The 27,602-nt window shown below is 43.8% G+C and overlaps 1 protein-coding gene across 1 annotated transcript in view; it reads left to right on the forward strand.

The window, feature by feature from the left end:
* The first annotated feature begins 1,338 nt into the window (after positions 1–1,338).
* The window catches only part of HECW1 (HECT, C2 and WW domain containing E3 ubiquitin protein ligase 1), a 254,817-nt gene continuing 228,553 nt past the window's right edge, over positions 1,339–27,602 (forward strand). The window contains exons 1-3 of the mRNA XM_026456391.1: positions 1,339–1,356; positions 3,695–4,019; positions 12,106–12,213. Coding sequence (XP_026312176.1) covers positions 3,731–4,019; positions 12,106–12,213 — 397 coding nt within the window. The 5' untranslated portion in view covers positions 1,339–1,356; positions 3,695–3,730. The remainder of the gene's footprint in view (positions 1,357–3,694; positions 4,020–12,105; positions 12,214–27,602) is intronic.

Here is a 27,602-nt window from a genome sequence, read left to right on the forward strand (position 1 = left end):
GAAACATAGCCACAAAGGAATTGCATGTTGAGCAATCAGCTCTATCCACCTGCTATGTTCAAGAAGCAACCGTTGACATTTGCTCAAATGTGCTCACCACAAACCAAAACAAAGTAAAATAAAAATGGGGTAACTAGGTGAGGGATGGATGTGCTAACTAACCTGATTGTGGTAATCATTTCACTATATATTTACATATATATATAAAATAAAATATATGTTTCACTATATACAGTGAAATACATATACTTACATATTGTACATAATATATAATATATATTATATATTTCTGTCTATATAATCTTCACATCATACACCTTAAAATCATGCAATTTTATTTGTCAATTATACCTCAATAAAGCTGGGAAATTAAAAATAAAAAGGAGCAACTGTTGTGAGTCTTTAATAAAAACACCTGTTTTGGACATGATGGAATATAATTTTAAGATCACCTCCTTCCTACATAGCTTTGTGTTCATATCTTTATTTTCTTCTCTCTATGTTCCATCTACTACTAAATTATCATGCCTTTCTGTATTTTTTCTTTTTCTTTTTTTTTTTTTTGAGACAGGGTCTCACTCTTGTTGCCCAGGAGTGCAGTGGCACAATCTTGGTTTACTGCAACATCTGCCTCCCAGGTTCTAGCGATTTTCCTGCGTCAACCTCCCAAGTAGCTGGGATTACAGGCACCCGCCACCATGCCCGGCTAATTTTTGTACTTTTAGTAGAGACAGGGTTTCACCATGCTGGCCAGGCTGGTCTTGAACGTCTGACCTCAGGTCATCCGCCTGCCTCGGCTTCCCAAAGTTTTGGGATTACAGGCCTGAACCATCACTCCCGGCCATTTTATCTATTTTTATAAGCCATCTTAAACCCTTTCTGGAACAAGAAGGGATATCATTGAATAAAATAATTTCTATAAATTAAAGTTTTGGAGGTTTTTCGTGCCAGGAATTATGCAAGGTACAGGGGATATACAGAGGAGAAAACTTCACAGTGTAGGAGTGAACGTGGACAGATCAACTAGCAACAGTACCTAAGAATCCCTGCAGGGGAATGGGATTCCTGTGCATCACGGAGCAGAAAGTTCCACTCTTGGAAATGGGAAGAAGGCAAGGAGCGGTTACAGCAGAGTTGGTGCTGGAGCATAATTCTGACGCAGAAGTGCAGATCCTGCCTGCAAGTAGGAATGGGGAGGATGTGTGCAAAGACAGGGTGGTGGGAGAGGGTGGGGTGCAAGGGACAGCTTTGAGACTGTCCTGCTTATCCTGGGCAAATGTCATCGTTCCAATCCAGTAATTGCTGACAAATGTCTTCTTTGACTAATGTTCCCTTCTCTACCTTTGCTCTCGCCGTGTGGACAGTGATCACTGGCGTAATTTGACAGTTTCAGGAGAGTTCTCTAGTTTCCAGGGGATTTTAGTAAAAATGCAATAGCAGAATTGTTGTCTTCGGCAAAAGAGAAACACCCTATAATCCTTTTGGGGCCCTGATGGAAACCACGTACATAAAAATCTTTATCTTAGGCTCTTCATCATTAATGCAAAAATATCCTACTCAGTTGTAAACCTTACAAATAAAGGAGCCTCTGCCCTGAACACGGGTCTATAGAGCACCTTTACAAATACACTAGGCTGTTTAACCCTTGGTACTTTGATTTTGTAAGAAAACCTGAGGGTTTCTTGAATTTAATGCATGAACTTAAGAGTGAGGACTCTGGGGTGGCGTGAAGGAAGCCTGTTCAGTGACGGAGCCTGGCTGAGTGCCCACGCCCTATGTCTCAGTGAGGTTTCCTTCCTAAAGCATTACCAGTAGTATCTTAGCAGGAGATTTTTATTTATTGAGCACGTACTATACTAAGAACTTGACTTGCACTGTCTCATTAAATTCTGACAACAGCCCATTTACAGAGGAGGAAACCAAGGTCCAGAAAGATTAAATTGTCCAGGGATAGACCCACAACTGAGAGGCTGGTAGGTGTTGCCTCAGCTTTGATTATGGTCTAACTCATAATTATTTTGAATCTCTGTAATACTATAAGATGGTATTAGTCCACTTAAGGTATGTGGGAACTAAACAAACTAAACAAACAGCAGCCTTTCTGTTTTGGGGATTTTACAAAGGTCTCTGGTCAGCGCCTCCTGGAGGGGTGTCAGTTTACTAAGATCCTCCCTAAACTGCCCAGAATAGCCATGGTGCCTTGAGATAGGTGGGTGGTTCCTGCTTCCCTGGTCTTCAGCGCTTTGCCTGTGTTCCTGAGAGGAGGGATGGTTTCCAGGCAACACCATGGTCCATCTATTTTCATACTGCTACAGTGACAAGCATTTTGAAAAAATAAGAAATATGGTCCCAGTAGGGTGATGAGATGCTTTTTGCAGTCTGGCTTGCCTGCCCATCATAATTCTACAGCAACCACCAGTAGGACCAAAGGAATTCCAAACAGGAGACACAGATGAGTGAAACGGCCTGCCTGCCCCGTGGCCATAGAGGACCAAGACTCAGAATGCCAACACTGTGCTTTCTCAGGCTAATAGACTTTTTACAACATCCTGGTCTTCGAGGATGGAAAAAGTGCAGGCCTAAATTACCGCTAACTATGTTGATGTAACTGAAAGAGTACACTGTTGCCGTAGTCTGCTCATCATGGCTGGTAAACAAAAAGTCAATAATTTGCATTTGATTAGGTGCATAATAAGTTACAGTTCCTGGGATCTAAACTTCATGAGTCAACACTTTTTTAGGCCTTAATCTTCTCTTCTTGAAAACTACATATGGAACAACATGAACTTCAATAACCAGGACCCCCCAAAAATGTTCATTTAAACGCAATTTTAGTATACTTGGATGAAGTCAGAATCACCCTTGCTTGTTTCAAAAACAAATCCTCTGCGTGAGTTCTATTTGCTGCCTATCTTTCTGTGTTTTCAAAGCTATCTGTGCCCAAAACGAGTTATTGCTCTGCATCAGCTTGGCTCATTTTAAGTGCTCAAAGTTGTAAACAATACAAAAATGCATCTTTTTCTCATCCATGTTTTCTACACTAACACTGGCTCCAAGGGAGATACAGTCCTCTGAGATTGGATTTTATTGAAAATCGTAGTGTTCAAAGCGTATTCGGATGTTTGAAATCCTTCATAGAAACTTCACACAGCCCAAAGGCATTCTGTAGAGTGAAAGATTGTAAATAGAGGAGTGACTGCCTCACCCAGCAGGGACCACTTCTAATTCTGGGCTGTGTGTAGGGACCTGAATGCTGCAGGGATCACTCAGAGGTCAATAATGATAATCATCGTTTGCCTTAAAGAAGGATCAAATCAGATCCAATGTAATTGGTGTTGGAGAACTCGAGGGATGGTGTTTGGTTGAGGAATAGTCACACCTTCAGGGTCATTCTACACATCCCAGTCCTTCTGGTATCAAGTGGGTTAGAGCCAGGAGAGGCAGAGACTCCAACAGAGCATGGAAACACAGGACACCCTGGTGCACTCGTGTTTTTGTTCTTGCTGTCCCCGTGTGAACCCAGGGCTGCAGCCTTTGTCACGAGGAAGATGCTCTATGCCATGTTTCAGATCTGCCCAGCAGGGCAGCTCACTCACAGCGCGTGTCTCGCGGCACATATTTCATTTTCCTGTGATGACAGCAACTGAGTGGCCGGCGTGCCCTGACCCTGCTCACTGTCTCTTTGCTCCCACAGAATCTGTACCAGAACAGGTTTTTAGGCCTGGCCGCCATGGCGTCTCCTTCTAGAAACTCCCAGAGCCGACGCCGGTGCAAGGAGCCGCTCCGATACAGCTACAATCCCGACCAGTTCCACAACATGGACCTCAGGGGCGGCCCCCATGATGGCGTCACCATTCCCCGCTCCACCAGCGACACCGACCTGGTCACCTCGGACAGCCGCTCCACGCTCATGGTCAGCAGCTCCTACTACTCCATCGGGCACTCTCAGGACCTGATCATCCACTGGGACATAAAGGAGGAAGTGGACGCTGGGGACTGGATTGGCATGTACCTCATTGGTGAGTAGAATGTGCCAAGTGTATTGTTCATAATTCACTTTTACACATGCTGTCACGTTTTAATAAACCTGCAATATAATTAAAATATACAAGCAACTGTGTTATATGCCAGATTCTAACACGCTGAAGACCACTATTGCATGACCTTGTTTTTCTGCAAAATGGATAATAAGGCCTCTCTTGCCATCTCTATTCCATGAAAGAAAACCATGAGCTATAGCAGAGTGAGGTGTGGTTAAACACAAACATCATTATCATTTGCAACTATAGAAGCTCTTCCACTTGTGAATAAATTAATATCAAAGCCTGTTTTTAAATCTATGTGCTTATAAGACAAAGTAACACCATATGCCCAACCCATGTAAGCACACCTACATGGAGGTCATTTCACTTCAGTTTCCAGCGTAATCTTCACCAGCTCTTCCAACATTCTTACTGCTTTGTATTCAACAGACAACCTGGGATTATACATACAGGCATACAGGCATGGTACTGGAGAAAGCTGACTTGCCTTACTTTAGGTGGAGATTTATTCAAAATTTTGAAAGTGCCAAAGTTGAAAGTTCACCAGAAGAAATTGTTCTATGTGAATTTTCTCAAGTCTTTGCAAACAAAACAAGTTATGCAAATAAGTTGGATGCTGAGGCAATTATTTTTATGAAAGTTTCACCATTCCCATGGATTGGTTTTGAAAATCTTGTAATTATGAAAACCAATTTAAATGAAAAATGTATTTCATCTATTTTATGTGACAGAATCAGCTGTCATGGAAATTGATGTGTTTACCCAAAAGTCAAGTTATAATTGCTGGAAGGCCACAAGAGTCAACAGATTCAACACCAGGTCCATCCGAGGCCAGGCCTTCTGCCTTCAGGCTGTGCTCTGCAACATTTGCACATTCAGACACACAACACCGGATTTAACATCACAGAAAGTAATGGATTGTTATGAGTAGTTTACAACCTGGACAGTTTTTCTGATAAAATAAAGGGGATCTTATCTGACTAGCTAGTTCTCAGGGAAATATTCTTGGGTCTCTTAAAGGTTTTTCCCTCAGCTTGGTGAGTGTGTTTATAACACACACATTAATGTAAAGATGGAGATGCATACATTGTTGAAATTTTTACACAAATAGCTGTGACTAGCTAAACTGGATTTCCAAAAGTTAAAATTCAATTTGTTTCTGAAAAACAAAAATTGTTCTTGAATAAAAGTAGATACTATCCATCAAGAACAGAGATTGCAAAATAACAGCCCAACGAGCATTTTTTTTTTTTTTGAGACAGAGTTTCAATCTTGTTGCCCAGGCTGGAGTGTGGCATGATCTCGGCTCACTGCAACCTCTGCCTCCCAGGTTCAAGTGATTCTCCTGCCTCAGCCTCCCAAGTAGCTGGGATTACAGGCATGTGCCACCACACCTGGCTAGTTTTGTATTTTTAGTAGAGACGGGGTTTCTCCATGTTGGTCAGGCTGGTGATACACCCACCTCAGCTTCCCATAGTGCTGGGATTACAGGTGTGAGCCACTGCCCCTGGCTGCATATTTTGTTTCATTTACATTGTTTTGTTTTAAATTTGATTGATTATCCACACTTAAAATGTGGAAGTTTCAAGTTGAAACCCAACTTTCTAGCTTCTTTCACAAAAGCCTCCAATTTGGCAGCTTAAGCCTGTGATACCACATGGTTCTAATCAGCTGAAGTTAAGCATCTGCACCCTCCCTAGGCTGGCCTGTGACCTTCAGTGTTACCACAGTCCCCTCCCACCCATTCTGACCTTCATCGTGAATGTTTTTTGTTTAGCACTTGAGGTAATTAGGTTTAGGTTCTGAATCTAGGGTTTTGGTTTGGTTTGATTTGCTTTTGGTTTTGGTTTGTTTTTTGGTTTGTTTTGGTTTGGTTTTTTATTGAGGTAGAGTCTCATTATATTGCCCAGGCTCAAACTCCTGGGCTCAAGTGATCCTTCAGCCTCAGCCTCCCAAAATGCTGAGATTACAGGCATGAGCCACCATACCCAGCCCAGATCTAGTTTTGAGTCAACTCCTTACAAGGGCATCTTCCCGCAGCTGATGAGTACTGATGCTATTCCTCAAGTTAGGGACCCCCTGGAAGAGAAGCCTGTTTGAGGAGAAGGTAATGAGCTCAAGATGGAATTACTGAGTGTGGAACACCTGAGGGACGTGCGTCCACAGTGAATGAATGAATGGGTCTGAAGCTCAGCCAGGGATCCAAGCTAGGGTTGTAGATTTGGGGTAACAGACATCTTGGGGGTGGATAAGCTCACTCTAGTGCTGTGTACAGAAAGAGAGCACCAGATAGTCACAGTGAGAGAGGGGCAGGGGAGAAGCAGACGAGGAACTCAAACAGAAGAGGAGGAGGTGGTGAAGAGGCAGGACAACCAGGAGACTGGAGAGAACAAAAGAAGAGGGAGATAGAGGAGGGGGTGGGTAGCTGTATCAGGTATTATGAAACTCCATGAATGAATAAGATCTGGTGTTAACATGACATTTTGACTGAGATAAAAGTAACCACAACTCATCATTCTAGAACCTTAATTTGACAGTTTGTTATTCTCATTGTAGCTACACATATATAACTGTGAAGTTATGTAATGCAAAATGCCAACACTTTCAATGGCATAGCATTTCAAAAATAACTTCCAAATCCGAAATTGTCTGTGAATCTTAAAAGTCAATAATGTGTAAGTCTTTAGTAGCTTATCTTCCACATTTGTCGTGCTTTGCCAGAGATCAAATCAGAGATCTAGGCCGAGAAATGTAGAGACAGTGATTTCATCTCATCTGTCATTTCATGAATGAGGAGATGTCGAGTCAGTGGCTCCCACAGTCGCACAGCTGCCTCCCCTTGCTCAAGACTGATGCTGCCACAGGAGTAGCAAAGCATTGTGGTGCAGTGTTGGGTATGGGCCATGGCACATCAGTGTGCCATCAGATGTCCAGCGGAGGCAAGGGTTGTGATGCTTTCAGCATGGTGGGACTTCTAGAGCTCTCAAAGCAAATAGGACTATTCTGCCATAAGAGGGGGAAGATACCTGAATGTAGAGGGTGAAGTGTGGCTGCTGATTTATGGAACCCAACTCTTGAAGAATTAAAGTTTTTCCTTTACATCAGGCACCCTATTAGAATCTAGAAGAGCAGAAGCTGTATTTCTCAGTTAAGGCACAAACAGAATTCGTGTGTCCAAAGAAACAATGTGAAGGAAAGGCCACAGAAGGGGAGAAAGTGGTATTGATTTTTAGGAGCTCCTCTATCACTTTATGCTTAGAGTCCCTGCTTCTACAAGAGAATGGAGCTTCTACATCATTGGCTTAGTAGTAAGAAAGACAAGTAGATTCTCCCCATATCTCCCGTCCCATTATTATTATTATCATCATCATCATTATTTTGAGATGGAGTCTCGCTCTGTTGCCCAGGCTGGAGTACAATGGCATGATCCCAGCTCACTGCAACCTCTGCCTCCGAGGTTCAAGTGATTCTTCTGACTCAGCCTCTCAAGTAGCTGGGATTACAGGCATGCCCCACCACCCCTGGCTGATTTTTCTGCTTTTAGTAGAGATGGGGTTTCACCATGTTGGCCAGGCTGGCCTCAAACTCCTGACCTCAGGTGATCCACCCACCTCAGCCTCCCAAACTCCTGAGATTAAAGGAGTGAGCCACCGCACCCAGCCCTGTCCCATCATTTAGTGAAGTCATGGTCCAGCCACAGTGGGAGAATCCTCGGAGATTTTTTCCCAAGATTTGGTTGTCAGAAAGCATGAATTACTCTGAAAATGGAAGCCATATCTTTTTTCTGATGGGTGTAGGAGACCTGGGTAGTATACTGATTCTCTCTTTTAATCAGTTATAGGCTCACTTCCTTGTTCCACTCCTAACAGCAATAGCGTGTTTGTTATCCACTCTTCTATTATAGCTTGTGGCATGGAAACCACAGCTACAATTTTTATTTTGAAGACAAATCAAGATAAAATATATTACTTGTTTCTTAGGTATGTCTGTTTCTGTAAGCTTCATTAGAACTTTCTGATTAAAATTTTAATAATCCACAAAGATCCTTTTCCTTTCTCTATTATAAAATGAGGAGCAGGTGGTAGGATTCTACACACCAGAGGAAATGCATACCACTCAGAAAATATAATCTTTTCTTGAGGAACTGATCTCTACACGTTCTGTACAAAATGTACGATGACAAAATCTTAAACAGTACTGATGTGAGCTAGTGCTTCAAGTTATTATTAATGGTTTTACATAGTAAGTATCACAGGGAATAGCAATAGAGGGCCCTATTTTTAGTCCAGATTCTAAGCAGAAATAGCTGCTTATTAGATGTTGGACACTGGTCTAAGATCACTAGCTGTATTAACTCAAGGAATCATTTCAACAAGATTTTGAGGTAGGTACTTATAGTATTTAATCCCCATTTTATAGTGAATGATTAAATAAACTGCCTAAGATCACATAGTAATGGTAGATGTAAGCTTCCTGCCTCAAAGGGGATGTAATATTGCTCCCACAAAGAGGCTTCCATCATAACAAGAATGCAGAAAATAACAGCCTCGTGGTAGAGAGCCCAGAGCACCCATTCCACACTGATGTGGAGAGTGTGGCTTGGCCACAGTGTCCATTCCAGTTCTCCTTTCCCCTCCTCTCTCCTCCCCTCTCCTCCCCCTTCTCCTCTCCCCTTCCCTCCCCTTCCTTCCCCTCCCCTCCTCTCCTCTCTCCTCCTGTCTCCTCCCCTCTACTCTCCTCTCTCCTCTGATCTCCTGTGCCTTCCCCTAGTGCAGAATCTGATCCTCTAAATTTACATTTCCCAGACTCCTGTGCAACCATGTTCTGGATGCAAATTGGATTCATTTAGCTGCACCTGTGCAAGATCAGGAAGGTGAATATGTGAAATGTGGGGATCCTGCTCTTGAGCCTGTGGCTGCTACAAGCATGGCCTTGAGAAATGGAGCTTTTCTGCAGCAGTGTCCTGAGTCTACTCTCTAGCTTCCTGGACGCCAACAGGCAGTGGAGGTGGGGGCAGGCAGTGACCTACTCCGCTTGCCACTGACTGATCACTGTCTTCACAGGTGGAGAGGCAGCTGCCATGGCCTGGACAGCGGCCTTCTGCTCTCCAGATTGCAGTGACTGTACTGAGCAGTCATATTCAGCAGGTCCCAGGGCAGCCCTTGTGAGTGGGACAAAGGCATCAGCCTCATTGGAGAGCCAGTTAGGCAGTTATCCTGATTCCAGAGGCCCTGCCTAGAGTCCACTTCTCCAGCCCTGAATTCCCTGCATTAAATCCCTTTCTGCATAAAATATGTAGACTGATTTTGGATTTCTGCAACTGACCCTGTCAATGCATTTTGATTCCTAAGCAAAGACTAGTAACTTTTCTAACAACTTGTAACAAATGACTCTGGGGAAGGGTTTGACCTCTCAGCCCAGATGGCCCAGGCAAGAATACAGACTATTCTATTTTTCTTGCATGATGTTTGTGATTAAATGTTATTGTTAGTGTGAGGGAAGGGGATGCTTACCAAGACTAGTGGCCAGTCCTTTAAAATGTATTGTGTTTAAATGTCTACAGCAAAATACGTTTTTCTCATTAATGTGTGTATGTGTGTGTGTGTTTTGCCATCCTCATCATCCTTTTCTGATTTTTTCCCACCTCCCCTTCATCCTTTTCTCATTCATGTTCCTGTGGTTCCTTGATAATTAATCCCCTTTTGTACATTCTATATTCTAATGAAATTACCTGTTTTTTTGAATAAATCTCCAAATATATTAGAAACTGCCTGAGAACACAGACCGTGTCTTGTTCACCAGTGTATCCCCAGGGTTTAGCACGTCTGGAACAGAACAAAGTACCCAGTACCCATTATCTCATGCATGAATGAATATCCTTCTTCCAGGTGTTATTGTCTATAAATCCCACCATGACCATTAAAGGGAATATCCCAGTGGTCAGAGTGGAGAAATTCAGGGAAATACCATCCCTTGGAGAACTGCTATAATGAGGCAAATTTCTACCTGGGTGTGAGACTTGTTATATCTGTGCTGAAGACCCAGGGAGCTAGCAAAATATTACGCCTTTTTGCAGAAATGAGGCAATTACTGTAAAAGATGTATTATGCAATCTTCTTGGTAACCCAAACAGGGCTGTGAGCACACACTGTGAATAAAAAGACAGGCAAATTTTGCAAACAAGTGATTTTCCAAAGGATACAAACAGTTCTTATCAGTAATGAGTGTTCATTTGCCCAGTCATTTTTTTGCCAGAGAAGGGGCAGCCTAAAATGTGCAATCCACATAGCAGATTACAAGTACGCTTACAGTTATCTCATTTAGTGCTCCCCTGTAAGACTGAAGTTATTACTACTCCCCACTTTGCAGATGAGGAAAGACTATAGAGGTGACACTATTGGCAAATGGCACAAAAGGCCTCAAGAGCTGGGCCCTTTGGCTTCAAGCTCAGTGCTTTTTGCACTTCATCTCTGCCTGTTTTCTCAGTCCAGCCAGATGCAGCATGTGAACCACAGGGTGTCAGGAGAGAAAAGGGCAATCATGAGAAGGGCTCTCTGCAGAGCTGGGGCTCTGGGCCTGCCCTCGGGTGCCCTTGCCCAGGTTGTCCCTCCAGCCCCTACAGTGGATTTGGACTCTCAACACTTGGTTTTCCCCATAGCCTCAGATCCATCTAGCTCACATTATTTCTGGTGAAGTGGAAACTACAAGGGCTCCGTAGAAGATCAGGGTAAAAGTCATATCCATGTCTTAGTCTGCACTGAAAGTGTGGGGTCTGGAACCAAGAAGGTGACAGGCAGCTTGGTATTCTCAGATCTGTCCTCCCCAAGAATGCTGCATTTCTCTCTGGGCACTGGTTTTAAAGAGGACATCGATGGGTTGCAAAGTGATGAGCAGAGAACAGCAAGAGGTGAAAGCACACAGTCACCCAGAGCTCCTCCCAGGCCTTGTCTCCTCCCTCAGCGCTCTCCTGACCCCCCTCCCCCCCCCCCCCCGGCCTCCTTCCTTGTCACTCTATCACACCCCCCTCTTCTTCTTTTTTCTTTTTTTTTTTTTTTTTTTTTATTTTGACGAGACAGAGTCTCGCTCTGTAAACAGGCTGGACATGATCTCGGTTCACTGAAACCTCCACCTCCCAGGTTCAAGCAATTCTCCTGCCTCAACCTCCCAAATACCTGAGATTACAGGTGCCTGCCACCACGCCTGGCTAATTTTTGTAATTTTTTTTTTTTTTAAGTGGAAACGGGTGTTTCACCATGTTGGCCAGGCTGGTCTCAAACTCCTGACCTCAGGTGATCTGCCCACCTCGGCCTCTCAAAGTGCTGGGATTACAGGTGTGAGCCACCACGCCCTGCCTCCTTTCCATCTCTTATCACAAGTTACAATCAAACATTTATTCCTTTGCTTAGTGTTTACACTCTGTCTTCTCAATTGTTTGTAAGCTTTGGTTTAGAAGAGACCATACTGGTTTTGCCCAACACCACAGCCCCTGCACCTTCCCCAGCATCTGGCAGATGGCTGGATTTCAGCTGCTGAATGAACAACGGATGCATGAGTGCATGATGGACGGATGGATAAGTTCATGGGTGCGACCATGTGCAGGATGGTGGTGATGCCCAGGTGGGAGGAGAGATGATTCGACGTGGAGTCCATGAGAACTAGACCCCAAATGGAGATTTTCTTTATGTCTCGCCCCCAGTCTCAAATTGCTTCATAGAAGCTTTAGAAGGAAGATTTTCACACTGAGCTTTCGCACATGGAAGAGCTATTTAAAAGTGAAGTGAACCGCAATAGCAGTAATTATTTATCTGTTTCTGGAGGTGTTCCAGAACCAGCTAGATGATCTCCTGCCAGGAGTGCTATGGGGTTGGGAGGAGATCCCTGCATAAAAAGCGTTTGGTCCCAATGGCGTCTTGGGATGCTTCCTGCTCTCTGATTCCAGGTGCACTCTCTTCTGTTGAGATGGAAGCAGCATTTGTATCCTTTGCTTGTTTTCTTTTATTCCCCTAAATATGCTGTTAACTGATATGTTTCTCTGCTCTGCTTTCTTCCTCTGGGAATATAGATGAGGTCTTGTCTGAAAACTTTCTGGACTATAAGAACCGTGGAGTCAATGGTTCTCATCGGGGCCAGATCATCTGGAAGATCGATGCCAGCTCGTACTTTGTGGAACGTGAGTATCTTTACCATTCTTGTGGCTTGGCAGACATGGATGAAGCAGAATTCAACTGTTTCATTATTTGTTCTGCTGCACTGCCTCCACTAGGAAATGGGCCCTCTAAAAAAGAGGTGTAGATTTAAAGAGATCCTTAAAAATATGTTCAGTAGTGAGTGGTGATGTCTAGGGCAGTTGGATAAAAGTCACCCAACCAGCCCAGAGGGCTGCCCCTTTAATACCAAGGAAGAGTTGGTTCCTATTCATAAGCCCCTGGACTTGGGACCCTTTGGCTCAGGTCCCTTAACTTTCACTCCATAACTCCTCCGGGGGCGTCTCCAATGTAGCCACAGTTAGATCAGGTCTTCTCAACAGGCATCCTGCCCTCCAGTTCTGCCTTTGCTTGACCCAGTCCTTCAAGGCTTCCTGCCCATGGTGCCAGTCTGTCAGTGATTTTCCACATTTTGCTCTGACCTTTGGCTCTAGCCACAGCTTCTCTGGAGGGCTGTGAGACATTGGTACTGTCATCCTATTTCTTTGATTTTTAATCTACTGACATTTCTGGGTGTATAAACTTGCTGTCATGTATCTTATGTATATGTTTTCTTTTTTTTTTTTTTTTTTGAGATGGAGTCTCACTCTGTCGCCCAGGCTGGAGTGCAGTGGCCGGATCTCAGCTCGCTGCAAGCTCCGCCTCCCGGCTTCACGCCATTCTCCTGTCTCAGCCTCCCGAGTAGCTGGGACTACAGGCGCCCACCACCTCACCTGGCTAGTTTTTTTTTTTTTTTTAGGTAGAGACGGGGTTTCACCATGTTAGCCGTTAGCCAGGATGGTCTCAATCTCCTGACCTCGTGATCCGCCCGTGTCGGCCTCCCAAAGTGCTGGGATTACAGGCTTGAGCCACTGCGCCCGGCTATGTATATGTTTTCTAAAATTTTCTTCTGCCTTTGAAAATAAATCATTATCAGAGTTATGGCAGGCTTTTTTCATGGCTCCCCATACTGGTGTATTTCTTATTGCATGAGGAAATACCTAGATGGGCTTCATGTGTAGGTATTTCCTATATACGAAGCTCAGATTATGGGCTTGACATTTGCCAGTTGAGGAAATGCACAGCTTACCTTCAGTCCACAGCTGCTTCTCCTCCACTTGGGTATGGAGTGATTTCATGGACAAACTTCTTCATGCACTTTCTGGTTCTTAACAGATGTTCATTCAATGTGGCATGTCAGAAAGGAAATGGAGTGGTCTGTTATTCCAGCTATCCAGTTCTCAGAGGAAAAGATGCATGGCTAGGAATCTGAAGTTATCCATTGGCATTTAACTTGTGGTCCAAGAAAAACTATATCCTCAAGTATATTTTGCTTTCATTTTCATTCACTTTTATTTTCATTCACTCCCTTGACAAATGTTTTTGTAAGACCTACTATATTCCAAGGACTACAGATATGAAGATGAAAGTCCTGGTGTCTGTCTTTGAAGAAACTTATGGTATCTCTGCTCCCAGCAATGACACCAATAACTCTTTTTTGTGTTGGCTCATGCAGAATGAATAAACAATGAGGAATGTTTTATGCTATCAGGGTGTAGAGGGAACATGATTTTAGAAGATATGGTTTCTGGCTCTTGTATTTGAGATTGGCGTCATAAAACTCCCAGCAAGATAATTTCTTTTCTTTTTGTTGAGGCAGAGTTCTGTTCTTGTGGCCCAGGCTGGAGTGCAATGGCACGATCTCGGCTCACTGCAACCTCTGCCTCCCAGGTTCAAGGGATTCTCCTGACTCAGCCTCCCGAGTAGCTGGGATTACAGGCACCTGCCACAATTTTTTGTATTTTTAGTAGAAACGGGGTTTCAGAATGTTAGCCAGGCTGGTCTCGAACCCCTGACCTCAGGCAATCCACCTGCCTTGGCCTCCCAAAGTGCTGGGATTACAGGCGTGAGCCACCGCACCTGGCCAGAATTTCTTTTCTTTACTTATCTCCCTGGCTCTGGCTTTTCTCCTCTCTAATCCATGCCAGGAAAAATCCCTTAAACCCAGTTCTGCTACCATCTGCCCCAAAGCTCCATGGCTCCTCTTTCCTACTGCATCAGCTGCAATCTCTCTGCTCAGCTGGCAAGCCCCAACATAAACTCACCCTCAGCCCACAGCCCTACTTCTCCATCCTCCCCAGCAGACACCCTTCACCCTAGTCATGCTGACCTCTCCCATTACCCAACAAATAGCATCATTCAGCATAGGAAATATGGGCTTGTTTGGGGTGTAAAGATGGCTACAGCAAGTGGTACCTAATATAAACCTCCTAAATTTCAATAAGAATGGAAAGGATAAAACTTGCATGAGTAATGATTGTTAGACATAATAATCAAATGTGTGCACAAACCTACAATGGAAGTTTGGTAAGAGAGGTTTTTCTTTCTTACTATGCACCCACTTTTTCCCTTTGGGTTCTAATTAATTGAGAAATAGACATAAGAACCCATTTTAAGGTCACAGTAAAGTAGCAGTTCTCAATGGTGCTGGCACAAACACAACCTGCAAGTTTTTATCTTTTTAAGTCAGGAAGATAAATATTAAGGAAGAGGAAATCTCTGGATGGTAATTTCAATATACCTGGCTCAGTCTAAAGGGGCAGTGACCACATCCCATAAAGCCACATCCCTTCTACACTTTGATACTATATGATCTCCCATCTGTCTCCTCATTTGCATGAGCCAACACACCAAAAAGGGGAATTCGTGTTGTAAATTAATCCAGCCCTAGTGCCATTCCCTTCAAGGCAATTTTTAAAGATTTCTGTAACATATATAGAACATTTATTGTATATTTATTCCAAATAACCGTTTCACATAATTGTCTTCATGGGCAGTATGAAAACACACTTTAAATATTATTAGAAAGACATCATAGGCCGGGCATGGTAGCTCACACCTGTAATCCCAGCTTTGGGAGGCCAGGGCAGGCAGATTGCTTGAGCCCAGGAGTTCAAGACTAGCCTGGGAAACATGGCAAAACCCCATCTCTACAAAAAATTAGCCAATTATGATGATGTGTGCTTGTAGTCCCAGCTACTTGGGAGGCTGAGGTGGGACCATCACCTGTACCCAGGAAGTTGAGGCTGCAGTGAGCTATGATAGCACCACTAAACTCCAGCCTGGGCAACAGAATGAGACTCTGTCTCATAAAACAAAAACAACAGCAACAACAAAAATACATTATAATATAAAATCAGCTCTTTATAGTACATAAATATCGGCATAATTGAATGAAAGTATATTCAAACTTGGTCAAGTAGCAGCATCCTATAAAAACAAATGGCTTGACAGTGAGCCGTGACTCATGCCTATAATCCCAGCACTTTGGGAGGCCTAGGTGGGCGGATCACTTGAGGTTAGAAGTTCAACCTAGCGTTTCACTCTGGCCAAAATGGTGAAACCCCGTCTCTACTAAAACTACAAAAATTAGCCAGGCATGGTGGTGTGTGCCTGTAGTCCCAGCTACTCGAGAGGCTAAGGCAGGAGAATCACTTGAACCAGGGAGTCCCAGGTTGCAGTGAGCTGAGATCACGCCATTGCACTCCAGCCTGGGCAACAAGAGTGAAACTCTGTCTCAAAAAAAAAAAAAAAAAAAAAAAATGGCTTGCAGAAGGCATATTCCAAATAACTGAAAATTGAACACTTTAGATAATGACATTGTAAAAATGTTTCTGTGCAGACTTGAGAAGATGCTGGTCCTCAATATAGCTGTTGGACTAGCAATGTCCCAGTGTTTTGGGAATATCAACAAAAGTGAAATGGGAAAGGCAGGTATTTCTAATGTAGTATAATTTGTCAAAAAGTAAAAATTTATCAAGACAAAGCTTGAGTTTGCAAATGATTAGAGTATTAACTCAAGGCACATTTATTAATATAAATAAAATAAAATGCTATAATGAATTATAGCTTTAGGAGTCTGAATGCATTAAAATTGTATATAAGATGCTATATAAATTTATATGTTATGTGAAATAATGAGCGTTTTAAAAAATGTATGATTGAGAGGTCCAAATTAACAAGTAGGGAGAGATTGGCTCAACGAAACGTTCTGATACAGCTCTCCTTCCCTAACACATCCAAGCATCAAAGCTCTCTTGCTATAATAAAAATGCAGAATCCCAGATATGATCCAAAGGGTTACAGAAGCTTCTGTTATGAACTAAAAATAAGACTCTTTGCAGTCTCCCGGCAGTAATAAACAATTAATCTAATTGGTAAATTATACTCTCTTAAAATTAAAAATAATTTTGTAAACATTAAACATTGGCCAGATTTTAAACATCGAAATACAACAGAAGGTCATTCTTTCTACCTGGGGATTCGATTAACATAATAAAATAAAATGAAGTGTTCCTTTTATTTTGGTTTTTATGTTTCCCTTTATTTTTTCCTTTTGTTATTTCTCTTTTATGAGAGTGGAGGTATATTGCAGATGACCTGAAGTCTACAGTGTTCTAACAGCACTTTTCTTTGGGGATAATGATTCAATTAGAAGTAGGTAATTGCTATTGATTTGTACAATTTTTAATGGTCTGACTAAATCAGATTTTGAAAGTACCATCAAATTAGGAATATTTTAAACAAATATTTTCTACATTCTCCAAGGAGTAACATACCTGATAAAAATGCTAAAGAAAAAAAACCTGAATCGTTTCTTATTCTCTGGCATAATTTTTCTCTAGTGGGCACCTGCCTATTTGACCGTAGTACAATGGCTATAACATGAGAAATGTAAAGATACAAACTTTAACACTGACAGAAGACAGAACTGGTGAAATTTTAAGTTGACCCATCCTATAAAATCATATGATACTATATTATTGTAGTAACTCAATTATCATTTTTTAATACATGCATTTGAGCTCTGCTGGCCCGTTCGAACCTTCAGAGGGAGCTAGCAGTCATTGTTCATTGTGTACTTTGTCAGAGTCCTTCCAAATCAGGGCTTGGATTGCTCCAGAACACGGAGATAAGGTGATCCTGAAAAGAGGGTATCCTGTCTTGGTCTGTGGTCCAGATCTGCTCTGTGTACCTCCCTGTTCATCCAGTTTTAGTAGGAAGAACTGGGCAGTGTGTCTGGAGTGACCTCTGCTTACAGCAAAAAGAGACCACTGCCAAAGGGGCTGCCCTTCTCCCCCGCCCTTGTGTTGTTGTCACTGTCGTGGGCACCACCTCTTCACAGCTGTCCAGGCATAAACGAGAAATCTGGAGTCAATTTCAACCTCTGTGCCTTGCCCTAGTGTCCTGCCCCCGCCAGTCAGCACCACTCATCCCAGATCCCATCTCACCTCCATGGTCAGTCTCAGGCTCAGCCTATCTCTCCCCTCCCTTCCTCGTGTGGAAACCTGGCTGGATGCACACCTAGATTGCTGCCTGCTGTGGTCTCATCATTCCCTGCACCCATCAGAAGAATGCCCTTCAACCTTTTTAGCACATCATTTTCAAATCCTTTTCCATATGCCATCATCAGTCTCAGTCCATTCAGGCTGCTATAACAAAATACCTTACACTGGGTAATTCATAAATAATAGAAATTTATTTCTCACATTTCTAAAGGCTGGGAAGTCCATGATCACAGTGCCAACAGATTCCACTTCTGCTGAGGGCCTGCTCAGCTTCAAAGACAGTGCCCTCTTGCTGTGTCTATATAGGGCCAAAGGAGCCAAAGGGGCTGGCATATCCCTTCAACCTCTCTTACAAGGGCATTCATCCCATTTAAATCATCGTCCCATATTTTAAAAACACACAGGGGCTCCTGATTATACATAACAGAAAATCTAAGCAGGCAACCTTACTGTCAGTTTGTAATGACTCCCCCTCGACCATGGTGAGGTGAGCCTCACACAGGTAGGAGCTGTGGGGATCCGCCTCCTTACTCTGGGCTTCAGACAGTGGCTTCTAAGCCAGAGGTAGCATGATGGCCACGGCGACTTGGGGCTCAACGCCACCCCCAGGGAGGCTCTCTGAGCTCTGAGATTCTGTTTCTTTATCTATAAGATGAAAGTGATGAACATCCCCTACAAGGCGACCCCATAAAGATGACCTGAAAAAGCTCAGGAGAAGTGCCCAGCCATGTATCTGGGCCAGCAAGAGCTCAGTCAACACCAGACCCTCTGCCATAATCAGAGAGCTGTGAATTAGGAATTACAGGTGTTGTTCTGAGAGGAAACAGGGCAGGAATGTACATCCAGCTTTTATTTCTGCTCTGGAAATGGACATATTGGTGCCTTGGTGAGAATTGAGACATGAATGGCTTTATGCTGAGAGTTTTCTGTGGGGAAACCCTCTGCAGCCAAAGCTGGAGACCAAAGGGCACTGGAGGAAAAGCAGGGCTCCAGGGGAGCCGGCCGCCTTCTTTTCCTTGACATTCTGGAGCAATGTTTCCCTGCGGCGGTGCGGCCAGAGCCAGAACAAGCTCGCTGGGACCAGAGGCACCGGCACCGAGATTAGATACAGGGGCTTCATCAGGCTACAGTCCAGATGGTTAAGGTGACATGTTGTTAGAGCCTTTTATTTGAACTTGGGCATGTTTTCACCAGGACTGCTCTGCCTTTAAAGCCAGCGTGGCTAAGGACTGCACCGCAGGCTGCCATTTTCAATCACTGTTGTGTTATTTCCAAGGAGATGTCTCAATTTGTGCTACAATAAATATTTGGGCCATAGGCGCTAAGCCCTTAAGAAGGTTAAATCTGCATGGGGAGACTGAACCCAATCTGCGCAACGTAAAGGTGTGATCATCGCACTGCTTCACAGGTTTTCAGTTATGAAAAAGTATGACTCCATATACATATCTGCAAGATAATAGGCATATTTATATTGTTGTGCCATCTGATTTTTTTATAGAGCTCCCTGGAAACCAAGACTCCCCCCGCCACTGCCCACCCACTTTAGCACTACACTAAAGTGAAATCGTGGTTAAAATTGCACTGTGTAACAGTCATGAAGTAATTCGTGTTGCTTATATTCTTACTTGTGTTTCTTAAATTGTAGGAAAAGAATATACAATTCACAGTGATACTCCTGAGATTCTTTTTCTTCTTTCATCTATGTCCTTTCACCGCACAATTAATTTCCCTCCCTGGTGTCCCTACCACCTAAACTTCTCCACAAACCTACCTCTGGTTATACCTCATACTCATGTTGGTCTTCCCTTCCTTATTTCCCTCCAGTTTTGCTTTAAAATCCCAAAAGAATTTATCTTGCTAAAGAGGCATCCCCTGGGTAGAGGAAGGAGTCCAAGCTACCAAGTCCATAATCAGGCACTCTCTAGCAGCCCAGAGTGAAAGGGCTGGAAATATTCATACAGTGATAATTCTGTCCGTTTGAGGTTATCATGCATCATGTGATATCATATATTAGATATTAGACATCCTGTGTGCTAATGGGATGTAGAAAGAATATAATAGTGATTAAAGAGCAAGATTAAAGGCACGGCAGGGTGGAGCTGAGAAGTACAGGAAAGATAAGTGCTTAGACTTTATGTAGTCTATGAGCCATTTATATTTTTTTTTTCCTCTTTTTTTTAGTTTTAGGATGACATGATAAAACTGATTTGGGGCCAGGCATAGTGGCTCACATCTATAATCGCAGCATTTTGGGAGGAAGAAAGGTGGGAGGATCACTAGAGCCCAGGAGCTCAAGACCAGCCTGGGCGACAAAGTGAGACCCCATCTCTACAAAAAATAAAATTTTAAAATTATTAGCTCTGTTTGGTGGCATGCACCAATAGACCCAGCTAATTGGGAAGCTGAGGTGGGAGAATCACTTGAGCTGGAGAGGTCTGCAGTCTAACCTGAGCTATGGAGCAAAACTTTGTCTCAAATTTAAAAAAATAAGTAAATAAATAAGGGTTTGTGACTATTTGTGCAAGACAACTTCAGGGAAACATATCCACTTTCAGCAATCCCAGCCAAGGCTTGCAACATGGGACACAGAAGAAGCAGAGAACTAGAGGGGCTGCAGTTGCAGCTGGTCCCCGTCTGAACTGCATGGGGCTGCCAGAGGCCAATCTGACTGAACACGGCCAATGAGACAATAGCGTGTGGCAGTGGAGGGCCCGATCCACATGGGAAGACAAGATGCAGGCATGCAGTCCCTCCTCAGCGCATTAAGGATTCCATTGCATCTGGGGGACATCAAAATTGACCTGCCGTCCATGGAGGTCTCAGTCCTTCAGATTAAATAACAAAGCACGACTGAGCATTATTACAGAAAACAGCCAGAAAGATATAACCAGAACATTCCATTCAGATTCACAGCAATACAAAACGATGGTGTCAGCTTCCAGTCGGATACATGTCAGATCTTCCCAATGAGAAGAAAACCTTCAATTGACATAAATAAAGGGTCAAGGCCTATAACCCAAAGTCAGACTTTCCTGGATTAACCTTGAGTTGCCAAGTCGGTGTGAGAACTTAACAGATACAGCTGCCTCTCTGCGCCCTATTGTGCTGGAGGCCTGCTGGGGACAGTGCTGGTCTCCAGGGGCTCAGATCTAGACATACAGGCTCCATCCCTGCATGCTGAGGTTCTGGCATTACACTAGGGAGACAAGCATGTATTTCTTTTTGTGCCTTGTGTGAAATAGTATGAGGAGGAGCCCTAGCCCGACCTTGGCTAATACCTAATCACCTCCAAGTTACAGGAACTAGGCCAGTGGGAAGGAAGGTCTGGACTCGGGGTCAAGTGGCATACAGGGGTGGGAAGGGATGAGGCTGGGGTGAGTGAGTCAGAATTGGAAAAGAAACATTCCAGGGAAGGAGCCCAGGGTCAGAGGTTCTAGGCAGTTTGGACATATGGATGCAGAGCACACAGAGCTATGCAAATGCTTTAAGTAGAAAAAGCATTCCGATTAGACTTGCATTCTAGAAATTGCATTCTGGCAGAAGTGTGGTGAGACGACTGTAAGGTGCTGACATTGGAGGCTTGAGACCACCAAGAAACTATGGCATGAAAACAGGTGAGAAACAAAGAACACCTGGAATGAGAAAGATGGAAGAGGCTGATTCAGAAAGAGCCTTAGGAGGTAAGATCAACATGGCTTGGTGAGGAACTGGATGTGTGCTTGGGAAGAGGAAAGGGGCAGAAGAAGAATCAGCTGCCTCTACAGCACATCATCCAAGACCGAGAGGTCAGAAAGGGGGCGAGTTTGGGGAATGAAGACGCCAAGTTCAGGCTGATGTGTCTGTGGGCTGGAAAGGTGCAACACACAGTTGCCTGGACACGGCGTGCTCAGGAGAAGAACCTGGCTTTGAAACAGAGATGAGCAAGGAACAAGCAAGTGCTGTGTGAAGTGAGGGTGTGAGGACTTTGTGTAGGGGGAGTGTAAAGTAGTGTTTCTCAAAGTGTAGCCTGCTGAAAATTGCAGGAGAGTCCTTTACCCCCGGTGGTTATAAGAAGTGCAGATTCCACAGGCAAGAGCCTTTCTTTTTAATAAGCATGCCATGCTATTCTGATGTGCCTGTAAATGTGAAGATGACTGATACAGACTGTGAGAAGAGGAGAGTTGAGGATGGAATTCCACCGAGGAGCAAGAGGAAGAAGAACAGAAAGAGAGATCATGGAGTTAGGCATGTTAAGGGTGGCCATAAATTCCTTGACGCTCCTCCTATTGAGAGGCGGGGTCCATGTCGCCTCCCCTGGAGCCTGAGTGGGTGCTGTGACCTGGGCTGATTTCCAAACTAAAGTGCCAACTTCCAGCCTAGGCTTCAAGATATTGGAAGTCCCTCCCTTTTGGGACACTCACTCTTAAAGCCCTGAGACAGCTGGGCTGGGAGAAGCCCTGGCTAGCTATGATCGAGGCTGTGTGACAAGAGCATGCTGGCAGGCCCAGAGCTTCCAGCCATCCCCAACCAGGCAAGAGACCACATCAGACGTTTAGCCCTAGCTGCTGTCAATGGCAACAGCATGTGAGAACCGCAAGAGAGCTGCCATGCTAAGCCCATACCTCACAGAACTTTAAGAGATAATAAGAGGGTGCTGCTGAAGCTGTCAAGTTTTTGGTTTGATGATTATACAGCCACAGTAACCGAAGCACCAGGGAAACCATCAAGAGCAAGGCCCTGGAAGTCAAGAGAGGAGAAATCATCAACGGTGTCATCAATATGACCTGCTGAGTGCCACAGAGTCACAGAAGATACAGAAGTCACTTGTGGAGGGTGGCCATGTGGGGGCTGTGGGCTTTGTCTAAATAATTCAAGGATTTGGTGAGAAAGACCGCAGGCCAAAGGGCAGAGTGATTGGTTCATCCTGGTTTGCTGGAACTCTCCTGGTTTGGGCCCTAATAGTTCTGTGTCCCAGGAAAAAGCTCAGGCCTGGACATGCTGGAGTGGTTGGTGACCCTCTGGGGAATCTGCACTGATAAAGAAGAGGCCAGGGGAATATAGCAGTCCTATGGGACACTGGCAATGAGAGTGGCTCTGAGAAGGTAGCTGAATGAGGAATAAAATCAAAGGGAGGTCTTTTAAAGATCAGGGTGGGGCCAGGCACGGTGGCTTACGCCTGTAATCCCAGCACTTTGGGAGGCCGAGGCTGGTGGATCACGAGGTCAGGAGATCGAGACCATCCTGGTTAACACAGTGAAACCCTGTCTCTACTAAAAACATACAAAAAATTAGCCAGGCGTGGTGGTCGGCACCTGTAGTCCCAGCTACTCGGGAGGCTGAGGCAGGAGAATGGCGTGAACCTGGGAGGCGAAGCTTGCAGTGAGCCGAGATCATGCCACTGCACTCCAGCTTGAGTAACAGAACAAGACTCCATCTCAAAAAAAAAAAAAAAAAAAAGATCAGGGTGGGCTTGCACATGTTTATAGACTGAGTGGAATAGGCCATAAAAATAGAGCCTCTCACTAACTTAGTGCTTACAGGTGTCAACGTTCTTGGCAAGGATGTTACCGTGGGGTGGACGTCATCACTGTTGTATCCAGTGAGAAATCTTATTCTCTGAGCATCATGGCAGCTTGCCTAAGGTTCAGAGTGGTAGGTGGTGGAGCTGGGATTTGAGCTCAGAATTATCTGTTGTGCTTCAGCACCATAGCAGAGCCCACGGGAATGTCAGAGAAGTGGGACATTGAAGGGCAGTTTGATGGATTGAAGGCCATGAGGAGTCAGAAGGCAACAGGACCCAGAGAACAGTTATGGGACAGGCCTTTCCTAGAAGCTCTTGACTGGCTAGGGGTGGGATAACCAGAAGTGTGGGTGAGGCAGGTGGCAGGTGCAGGATGGGAACAAAGAGACAGGAAGAAATGTGTTTCTGCTGACCACTCTACAGTGCCCGCTTTCCTAACAAGAAGGGAAATAAGAAGAAGAAATTGGAAGAACCCAGGAGTGATTTTCATCTACACAGATATGGTAGAGTGAAATTGGAACGCTACAAAAATAATATAATAATAGTAAGCTATTTATTTATAGCTTCTCCTCTTCCCCCTCAAAGCCACTCTACACACAAAATGAATCTCTTTTACTCAAAATCACAGACACACAGAGCTGGAACCTCAACCCGGGCTGCTGTGTCCCTCTAAAAGCTTCAACAACCCAAGGAAGGGACTGTTAGCCCATTTTGATCTCTATGAGGTGGGTACAGATCCCCAGGCATGTGCACAGGTCACATTCTCGAAATGGGGCCCCGCTCTAAAGGCCTGTGGCAGGTGGGTGTGGCGAGAAGCCAAATTTGGCAGGCAAGAATGTGGGACAGACAAGGGACACTGACCCAACTAAGATTCTGTGTCTGGACCTGCAGCCAGGTGGGTGAGGCAGTGTCTGAAGGGCATGGCAGGCTGATCACCACGGTGTCCAATTACACAGACAGACGCAGCAGATGGGAGTAAAGGTCACTGCGGTCATTTCAGGAGTGTGGCCTGTGCTCATCCCTTGGGAACAGTACATGGGCTGCAAGGTCCAACCCCTGGGCTGTCGTCTGGGGTAAGCTACTGTCCTGAGTAGAGGAATAACACTAACAATACCAACAGCTAAACCTCTCTGAGCCCTCCCAATGTACCTGGCATCATGCTGAGAACCTTAAATATATTGTCTCATTTAATCTTTATGGAACCCTAGGTGGCAGATATTTTTATTTTCCCTTTAATGAGAAACCTGAGGCAGAGGAAGATAATGCAACCGGTCCAATAGTCACAGGTAACAAACAAGTGATAGGACTGGGATGGGAACCAAGGCAGCCTGCCTTCAGAGACTGCTCTTTAGCCACTGTGATGTCCTGATAAGACCAAAGTAGGCCAGTAGGGGTCCCATGACTAAGGTAGAGGATTGGTGCAAAATTTTGGTCCCGTGGAGAGCTGCAGTACTGGCTTATCCTCTGGATAGAACTTTGAAGTAGGAGTCATTCCTGGGGGATTTACCTCCCTGGTATGGTAGGCAGGGAAATGTGGGGGCATCAGCAAACACAGACATCACTGGACTATCACACGCTGCCAAAACAGAGATCTGGAAGGAAGGTCAAGGTGGTTAGTGTACAGCCTTCCTCATATCCAGATGATCCCAAGTGGGGAGCTCAGTGTGCCTCCTATAAAAAGCTGTAGAGAAAGTCACATTAAAAGAAAAGGCTACACAGGATTTCAATCACTTCCTCACATGTAAATCCAAAATCGCCACCGTTTGGTACATTTGTTACGTATGGATGGATTCCATTTGTGTATGCATTTATGAAAGTATTACTTATTCCCTACAGAAAATTTGGGGAAAAGATCAAAGCAAAAATCATCTATAATTTCAACACCTAGATAACACTTTAGAAGAGTATTTTATTGCTAGTAGCATTTCCCCTTACAGGGCTTAATAAGTATGTATTCAATTATTTAACGAATGAATGAAGCTGGTGCTCAGTATTCCAGTGCAGGAAGCATGAGACTTATGCTCAAGGACAGCAGCCATTACATCTTCTCTTTCCCATAGATGCCCCTGATCCTAAAACGTTGAGTTTCCCTGCTAGGCGAAGAGACAGGGAAATATGGGCAGAGGGAGGGGGCCAGATAGTCTCCGGGTCAGCCACAGGGAGATAACAGAGTCAACTGACCTATCTACCTTTCCCTTGTAATAAAGAGGTGGCAGAAAGGTACCACCTTTGAAAACAGAGGACTCTGCTCTCTGTCGAACATGGCCCAGTCCACACTGGGAATCTGACCAACCAGTTTAGCAACTCCTCCTCCCTCCATTCGGACTAGGAAACTGATGCTAGAAAAGCAGTGGAAAGGGAGAGTTTTCACTTTTTCCACTTTATTCCCACCTTATACTTCTCTCTTTTAACCTGTTGAGTGTTTCAGCCAAGTCAATGGTTGTGCATAGCCACAGCTGTTTTTGGTGAGGACAGAGATCTGTGGAACTTCAGAAAGTCCTACCTGAACATCATGTGTGCCTTCCTGGGTACTTTCACAGCTTATGTGCACCTTATCTACCTGGGACCAATTCAGAAGTCACTCTCAGGACTTTCTGACATCAGTCAAGATAGGTCTCTAGTCAACTGCAAGGCCATTGTCAAATGGTGCTGGCTACATTGTCTGCTCCACCTTTGAACAACCAGGAAAGCATTCAGAGTCCAAATAATACAAAAGTATACAAAACCTGTCCCAAACTTTTGTTAATGCAGACTTCTCTGTCTCATGTATCACACTTTCCCAAAATTGTAGAGTCAATATGGTACCCAAGAATGTTGAAAAAACCCACCAACACCCACAAAATTTAGACACACACAACCCTTATCCATTGCAGCAACTGCTAATCTAAGTTTTGTTCCTTCTTTCTAAGCAAAACCAGAGTTTGCAGAACCTGGTCCATATTTATTAGACTTACATTGCTATTGCCAGCTGTGTTACCTGAGGAAAGTGGGCAGACAAAAAGCAGAAAAGAAAAAGGAGAAAGTCATCCTTGTTTTATTGTCATTAGAATGAAAGCCAGTCTCTTCCAGGTTATCCAAGGCTTATGAATTTAAATCCCAAATCAGAGAACTCACCTTAGAGGGGAGAAATTGTGACATTATGCTTCTCATATCCTTTGGGGAAAATACAGTTACAAATAATCCACCCTCTACCAGAGAATGGCATATGAAATACTCTATCTCTATACAAAGTCTGGAAATTTGGACCTATAGACACAGCCTTTTCTTGGGACTTCTGTTCCTTTCTCTCTTTGTATTTACCCTTGAAAAGAAGAGGTTCATTTTACAGTATGAATTTTCTATAACACAGAAGATAAATTTCTGGTGAAAATTAAACCGTTAAAACCTGCCTAACCCTTCAACAATGAAAAGGATAAGTATTAAAAGAATATGATGAAATATTTTTCAGAAGGGGAAGAGTAGATTATGTCAATTCTTTTTAAACAGTCAATAATAGAAGGGAAAAGGCAGAAAGAGTTTAGGAACATGCAGAAAAAAGTAGTCAAAATAATCCACAATTAGGCCTTACCCTTACTGCTAGCCTAATCACCCGCAGTTCCCAAATTAGAGAAAAATACATTTCAGGCAAACTCAATATAAAAAAAATTAATATTCAAACAGCAGAACCAGTTAAATGGAAGTCCAGCTGCTTGACACATAATGAAGTGATTATGGTGACCTTACCACCTCACTGCTATAGACTAATCTTTGTGAGTGGGCCCTCCTAATGGAATTAATGCCTTTATAAAAGGAGGAAGAGACATGATTTCTCTCCCTGTGCCATGTGAGAACACAGCAAGAAGGCAGCCATCTGCAAACCAGGAAGAGAGCCCTCAGCAGAAACCTGATCCACCAGCACCTTGATCTTGAACTTTCCAGCCTTCAGAACTGTGAGAAATAAATGTCTGTAGTTTAAGCAACTCAGTCTGTGGTATTCTTTATAGCAGTCCAAAATTGCTTAGATACTCACAAAACCAAATCTTACACGATTTCGAATCTTTCTTTTTCTCTTTCTTTCTTTTGCGTTCCTTCCTTCCTTTCCTTTCCTTTATCTCTTTCCTCCCTTCCTCCTTTCCTTTCCTTTCTCCTTTTCTTTTCTTTCTTTCTTCCTTCCTTCCTTCTCTTTCCTTTTCTTTCATATTTGCTTTCTCCGTTGCCTCCCTTTCTCCCTTCATCTCTTTCTCTCTCTTTCCCCTTCATCTCTCTTTCTATCTCTTTCTCTTTCTCTTTCTTTCTCTCTCCTTCCTTCCTTCCTTTTTTCTTTTTTCTTTCTTTCTCTCTCACCTTCCTTCCTCCCTTTCTCTTTCTTTCTTTCTTTTTTTTCTTTTCTTCCTCCCTCCCTCTCTTTCTTTTTTCCTTCCTTTCTTTTCTTTCTCTCTCTCTTTCTTCCTTCCTTCCTTCCTTTCCTTCTTTCTTTCTTTCTTTCTTTCTTTCTTTCTTTCTTTCTTTCTTTCTTTCTTTCTTTCTGTCTGTCTGTCTCTCTCTCACT

The sequence above is a fragment of the Piliocolobus tephrosceles genome, chromosome 8 (genome assembly GCF_002776525.5).
Source record: "Piliocolobus tephrosceles isolate RC106 chromosome 8, ASM277652v3, whole genome shotgun sequence".
In the NCBI taxonomy this organism is placed as follows: domain Eukaryota; kingdom Metazoa; phylum Chordata; class Mammalia; order Primates; family Cercopithecidae; genus Piliocolobus; species Piliocolobus tephrosceles.